At 33.1% G+C, this 7,407-nt stretch overlaps 1 protein-coding gene across 1 annotated transcript; it reads right to left on the bottom strand.

Moving 5' to 3' along the window:
- Window positions 1-908: 908 nt before the first annotated feature.
- Window positions 909-5,916, bottom strand: LOC119688173 (dynein-1-beta heavy chain, flagellar inner arm I1 complex). Its single transcript, XM_038102857.1, has 7 exons — window positions 5,883-5,916; window positions 5,119-5,823; window positions 3,484-4,243; window positions 2,185-3,283; window positions 1,937-2,116; window positions 1,358-1,868; window positions 909-1,300 (listed from the first exon to the last, which is right to left on the bottom strand). Exons 1-7 carry the CDS (start codon window positions 5,914-5,916, stop codon window positions 909-911), a joined length of 3,681 nt encoding a protein of 1,226 aa, XP_037958785.1.
- Window positions 5,917-7,407: the final 1,491 nt, after the last annotated feature.

The raw sequence follows: 7,407 nt of genomic DNA, 5'->3' as shown, positions 1-7,407 counted from the left end.
TAAACTTTAATATATTTTTAAAATTTTTAACACTTTGTTTTAATTGTATCAATAATTTTTTTGTCTTAGTTCTTCTACATCTTTCCTTCATCTTTCCTTCTTCCTAATAACTATACATAATGAGTACTTCTTGAAAAACCTTTCAGGCTGGTAAAGATTCTAAATCTTAGTTCTGGTTATTTAGTTATAAAAGTGGGAATAGATAATTAATTATATGTATCTATTATTGCAAAAATAACTTGAAATAAAATCATTCGATGTTTCGGACTCATCAAATAATGTTTCGGACAACGTCTCCGATTTAATAAAATAAATCTGTTTGATGGAATAAAACGCTATGTTTGTTTGGAAGTGGAGGAAAGGTCTAGTCATATCTTACTTAGCTGTCTACTTTGCACTGTCAGGAGAAAACTCTATAGTTGGATGCTACATACACAATACATGAACAGTAAAAATGTTACTCACAGTTTATGCTAAATTAGAGAAAACTTATTATGATTAGTCTTAATCAAAAATTCCTAAAAACTGTTAATCAAAATGGAAAAAAATTTGTCTATTCTTGCTTAATGAAATTAGTATCACTTAAAATTAAAAATTGGTGTTTTATATAAAGACATTTATGTCCGTCGATCTTAAGCATATAAACTCTTGATTATATATTAAAAGCAAGAAAATGAATCATCATGATGTATACTTCCTATATTAGCTACTATTATCGCCCATTCACCGTTTTTTATAGCCAATCGTATTAAACTAAAATAATCAGCTAAGAGTCTATTCTCAACAAATAAATATATAAAAAATGTTTAAAAACTTTTTATTAAAAGCACATCCATCTATCCAATGGGTCCATAACTTAATTAAGATGAAGGAATTCAGTTCTCGGTGGTACATCTACTTATATAACACTAATCTTGAATGCCGTTTGGTATTTTCGTTAAAAATTCTGTAAGCAGTTTTTTAATAACTGTTCTAAATTTTTGTAACTCATCCACAAGATTTTGTTTTAGATCATCGACATCTGAAACCTCAAGTATATCCTCCGCTTCTATAAGCTTGTTGAGATAATCTTGCCAGTTTGGATCCAGTTGAGCAAACTTATTTATAGTTTCTCTCGGCACTTCTATGTGATATTTATTTAACACATTTAACAACTCTAAAAGTTGTGGGAACTCATTTTGTTTCTCACTCACTTCCATTATTAATTTTTTGAAAAGCAAAACAGCGTCTTGAGCCTCTTTCAAGTTGCGTGGCACAACTGAAATAAGTTCACCGTTATATTGCATATAAAAATGGAATTCTAAAAAAGAACAGACCATACAATTAAATGCATTCCCGAAGGAATAATAATACATACCTTCTAACTTATTCGCAATGAGTTCGAGTAACATGTTTATAATATCCAATTGTCGTTTCTCTATACAATCCATTAAACTGTTCCGCATGCGGTTTTGTTTAATCACGAATAAGTGTACATTTCTAACGGAGTCCATTAAAGCGATTTCGTCGGCTAAGTCACTGTAATGTTGTATCCGTTGCTCATACTCGCTTGCAATACTACTACTGATTGAAACTTCTTCTACACCTTCATTGTCTGAGTAGTCCCATACCTTCCGATACTGCTCCCAAAATTTTAGATATTTTGTTATTTCTTCCACGCTGTAATCCATCTCACAAGCAATGTTTTCCTGTATCTTCTTCGACTCCGCATCATTTGCAAACGTTTCGGAAAATGAGGTCTGATGAAGATGCTCCGCAATGTGCATTTGGACACTTAATCTGGGGTATTGCTGCAAACATGTAGCTATACGCTCAAACATGCCATTAAATATGCTTGTTACGGAGTTTACATCAGGCGTCAGTTGTATCTGCGAAAATATCTTATAAATAAAAATTGCCAGAGAAATTGTCAGTGCATATAAAATATGGAATATACCACTTGTTCACAGATATCGACTTCAACATAAAGTAAAGGTACAGGTGGTAGGCATACATCATTCGTTGTACATTGCACCACTTCCAATACGTATTGTAGTGAATTTCGTCCGCATATAAGTAGAGCCGTCTCCAACATAGCATCAATCTGATTGACGTAATTATGCCAAATAGAAATTGCCTACAAAATATAAAAATAGAAGCATTGACATAACTTGCTAGTTCTGCTAGTTTTGGATGATGTATTACATTTTCGATAAATAAGCACTCAAACTCATCGTTAATTAGTCCGACAAGTTCGACAATTCGATTATAGAGCTGCGTAATCGAATCCACTGCAATTTTAAACTCCGTGTGCATATTCAGCAGAAACTTTGTTAAACCCACAGCTGGTTTCGACTTTAAGTCAAATAGCATAACATCGCACATTTTTTGACTATTCTCTGCTATATCTTGATTGACATACTTAAAGAGTTCCATGCACATTTGTAGCTCCTCAATATTCTTACTGCATTCTATGAACAGCTCACCATTAATTTCATCGGCCCACGTTAGCTTCAACAGGTTCGAAGAAATTTTTTTATCCAAAATTTGTATTAGACTTTGGAAGAGTTTACGCTCCTGTGGCAGTATTGTGACTAAGGCAGTGTTATAGTCTTTGCAAATATTTATTACGGTGTTATGCGCACAATCTAGGTTTGTGTGGCTTTCATACAATTTTCGCAAGGAGAGTGGTAAGGTAAGTCCCAATTGTTCAAAATGTTTGGCCTCTGTAAAAGCTTTGAGTAACTCCTGATCCATATTACATTCCAACATGTGTGCTCCCATATGTGCGCTATCCCGTACTATAATACCATGGTCCAGTTTAGAAGACTGGAATACCGAAGCTGCTTTTTTAGTCCACTCTTCGAAAATGCTTTTAGACGCTTTATTTATTTCCTTTTTCAAGTCGGCAAACTTATCCAAAGTAGTGCAGGCAGCAGGCAATATTGGGAGCCAGTAAGATTCCTCGAGTCGATTGCACAACCATTCCAAATAGTCAACAAAGATGTGGTGGTAGGTAACGCGTGCAACATGATTTACTTGTTGGGACACATATTGCTTTTCACGCTGCTTAAGCTTTTCCACTACTCTGGTCATTTCTTCTTGTACCTTTGCCCAAATTGTTGCTACTTGCTTTAGGTAAACCATTTGCATGTTACTTCGATAAGAAAAATAAAACATTATATTTAGCGCTTCTAGCCGCTCCTCTATATTACAGACACGGCGAAATATATTTGTTAGGAGGCGCTTAAGCGCGTCTTCGAAATCCAAGAAAATTTTGTGGTAAGTTTCGTATTGTCCACACCTGAAATTTAAAAAATTATTATTTCAGAAATTTCAAATGGATTTCAACTGACGCATTAACTGTTTAGATTAAGCTGTTGAATACTTAGTGAGACCACGTAGAGACCTCCTTAGTAATGTCAGTTATGAAGATATAATATGTGTAATTAAACAAACAAAAATAGATGAATAGATGCTTTGTCTAAAGAATGTTTTGCTTACCATTCATTTCGGTAGACGTTTAATATTAAATGCTTAGAGTTTACACGTATCGACTTTAATTGTGCAAAAAATTTAGTCTCTATATCATCAATAATTTTGTCACAATCACTCCCGAATGCTCCACCAAATATTGGCTTCGGTATAATTTCAGTCTCATCCAGCCGTCCAAATACAATCATCGCCTCGCAAATATCAATTAAATCGCATAGACGTTTGATGAAGGTGTCTATATGGTTGAAAATAATATCTTTTTTCAAATTCCAATTTTTTGAAGGATTTCGAACCACATGTTGCTTTGCTATCTCATCGAAAATAATTTTGTATGATACGCAGCAATCGATCGCCATATTGCACATTTTAATGCCGAACCTCGTGTTGCCATCCAAAATTTTTCCTAAATTCACTTTTTTTATGCAAAATTTAATTATCTGATTGCTTAAATCGCAAAACAGTACTGTTATTAGGTCGGCTTGAGAAAGAGTCCCTGACTCAAGCCAAATGAAGTAAATCATATGAATCACTTGAGGAAGTAACGTTGTCACCGACGCTGGACTATCTGAAGTATCTATTTTATTGCATGGTTTCACTAAAAGTTGTAAATATTTTATATTCGTCCTGGCGATATCCAACTCTTTCTCACATATTTTAGAGAGATCATTAAGTTGTTTTAAATAAAGAGAATTTGTCACTCGCAGGATTTTATATATCGGTTGTGTGTCCGAATGATTTAATAATAGACGAATACCCTGTAAGCATTCAGCTGTAATGGTTTTAAGAAGTTATTGTTATAAATTTTGAAGATATTGTATTCTTATCAGATCAATTTCTAACATTGGTTAAAGAATTACTAATGTTACATGATCTGAATATTAAAAAATCGTCTCTACAATATATAAATTAGGTACTAACTTATTATTAACATCACTAAAAAAAATATAGTCAGCAGGATCTTGAGAAATTAAAATCTCATGATAAGCTTAGCAAATGGAATAAATACATTACTGGAAATAAAAAGTAGTGTCCATTATACAAAGAGTTTCAGAATTTCTAAAAAGTCTACATCATTACAAATGGTGCAAATATATAATCTTATTACTAATATTACTGGATAAAAATGTAATCACTGGAGTGCTGAAAGATCTAAATTTTTTAACTAGTTTTTGTTACTACAAAAAGTATAATCACCAGGATTCAAATTGAAGGAACAATGAAAGACGTACAATTACATGAGATTAAAAAATTTCTAGCGATCTATTAGCGATAGTAGTATGTTTTTTTATTTTAAATGCAGCTACAGTCCCCTATCTGATACCTATAAATAAAACTATTGTCGAAGATCTGATGGAGTTCGTTAATTGTTTTTGTGTTATGAAAATAAAGAATATGGACGAAGGCAGGGTTTTTCGATATTTTATAGCTTGAGTTTTAAAATCCCTAAAATTAAAGAACGTGTTCAAAATACAATAATATATATTATATTATAATAATACATATATTATAATAATACATACTGTTATTGTGTGCATAATATTTAAATTACACACTCGTGAAAATAATGTAGTAAAAAATTCATTCAAAAGTCATTCAAAATATATGTGAGTCGTGTAATGTATATATTAAATTTATATTCCTTACAGCGATATCGCCAGAATTCGTATCTGTCCGTAAGTACATTGAGCGTCTGAGGCACAACCATTTCCCTGTCTTCTATTAGTGTACGTATCTGTGCAATCCAAAATACAACCATCGATTCAAGACTAAGTACGTATTTGTTATTATATGTAGTACCCTTACGACATATTTTATCCTCAACTAGCGGTAGAAATAGAACTGTTGAACCACCCAATTTATAATGAGCAGACGTAAAAGCACAAAGAACTCGGTACAGTGTGATGAACAGTCTTAATTTTACATGATCAGGTACGTCTACGTACTTGTGGAACATGGGTCTGTATACAGTATTTAGTAACCAAATATAACTTCCATCTACATCGTTTAGTACGTAACCCGGTCGAACCTCGTCATGAAAATTTTCGACACTAAATATTTGGTTGGGTGAACGAGTAAAGTAGCAAAAATCACAAACTGGAAACGTTGGCTGTGCCATGGATGCAGTCAAATCATTTCCAACATAGTAAATAACAAGCATAGCTTCCTCTACTTCCATTAGCCATCGCCGTATAACATCTAAAGCGCTTTCCTTCCAGTCGTTTTGATTGAAGTACTGTAGTGTGCACATCTTCTGCACATATTCAACTAATTTCACCACCTCCTCGTCGTTGTAAGTCGGTTTTGGAATTTCGGGTTCAATCTCGGCAACCTCTTTTTTCTCATCGTTATCTTAAAATTATGTGTATTAGTTAATAGTGAAATTTTTTCCAACATAAGTAAAAGTTAACCTTCTTCATCCGTTGTCGATACGGTGTCAGACATATTCCTTTACAACTGAAATATTATTTTAAAAAAAAAAATAAGGATAGCAGTAACTTGTCACTTCGCAAACAAACTGGTGTGAATGTGTTGTCTTAGCAACGTCTGCGACGTCTGTTAGATCGATGAAGCAGAAGGCATTAAGAATATTTCCTATCAAACACTTGTGGACTTATAAAAATAAAATCCAATGTAAATTTTTCTGTAAAGGCAATTTATTGAGAAATTATGTTTTATTACATGTTCAAGACATATCTTCTTATAGATACTTGGGTCAGCTTAGTTTTCGAATATCGTCATTGATTATACTAAAGCAGTGTATTTCGGCGATTGGGTTGCTACTTTGAAAAAACTTTTCTGTGCACCAGGATTCCGTAGTTGTATCGTAAACACATGTGCTTAAAAATTTCCACATGTTGGGCTTTTGATATTACACCATACGGTGAGGTCAGTTTTTGAAAACTATAGTGTACCACTTAAAGAAGCATCGTGCACGAAAACCCTTTAATTAAATATTCTAATTAAATACGTTCCGAAAAATCATAAACTCCTTATATTACTATTAATATTGTTATTATTAAATGATATGAATGCACTCTGCCTAAGGGTCCAACTAAAACAATTCTAGATTATTTATAAATCTCGTAATTGCTGTAGGCTTAATTTTACCTATTCCATTTGGGACTAAGATCTAGCTTTCACGGTAGTCAAGTCTACGTCTTGCCGTCGCTGGGCAGTTGCATAAAATATTTTCAGATATTTCCTTCTCCTCATGACATAGTCGACAGGAATCACTTTCTACCGTACATAAAGTCTTCATGTGGTAATTGAGACTACAGTGTCCCATAAGAAGTTCAGTGTAGATTTTAATATCGTTTCTGTTAAGGTTAAGGATAGCGTTAACTTTGATGTGTTCAGGTTCAATGACTTTGTTTCTCCCGTTCTCCCGTTCATAAGTTATTTGTGAAGCTATTTGTTACCCCGCAGGAGAGCTCTGGACCAATGAAATTATATAACTACAATAATGACGTATGTTGAGAACTATCGAACTCTCTACCCTACCCATAGCTTTTATGGACGTAAAATGATTGAATTGTTATATCTCAATCCACTGACAAAAGTGTTTAAAATAATCATACAAATTATAGTTATAAATAATGTATTAGTGTGATTCATTCTACTAAATCGATAACAGATAGCCTACAATAATGACGACAAAACCTTTCTTTTATGTCATATTTTGTTCTGAGTTAGTAAATAAAAAATATAGATCATTATACCCGCAATCAAATACTTTAAAAAACGAGCTCAAAAGATACTACTAAAACTTTTTTTGTAAGGTAGTAGCACTGTATTATGCAAGATTTGCGCATGATCCGTTACTCAGTGTACTTACATGATCTATATTAACACTATACTTTCGAGTGTTCTGCGATGGCACAAAGCTATGAAAGTTATGCAAATTTTGGCAAAAAATAATGTGATCAATCAGGA

This window comes from Teleopsis dalmanni, chromosome X (genome assembly GCF_002237135.1).
Source record: "Teleopsis dalmanni isolate 2A chromosome X, ASM223713v2, whole genome shotgun sequence".
NCBI classification, from domain to species: Eukaryota; Metazoa; Arthropoda; class Insecta; order Diptera; family Diopsidae; genus Teleopsis; species Teleopsis dalmanni.
Note: the sequence above shows the minus strand (reverse complement) of the source record. Positions and strands in the feature narration are given on the sequence as shown.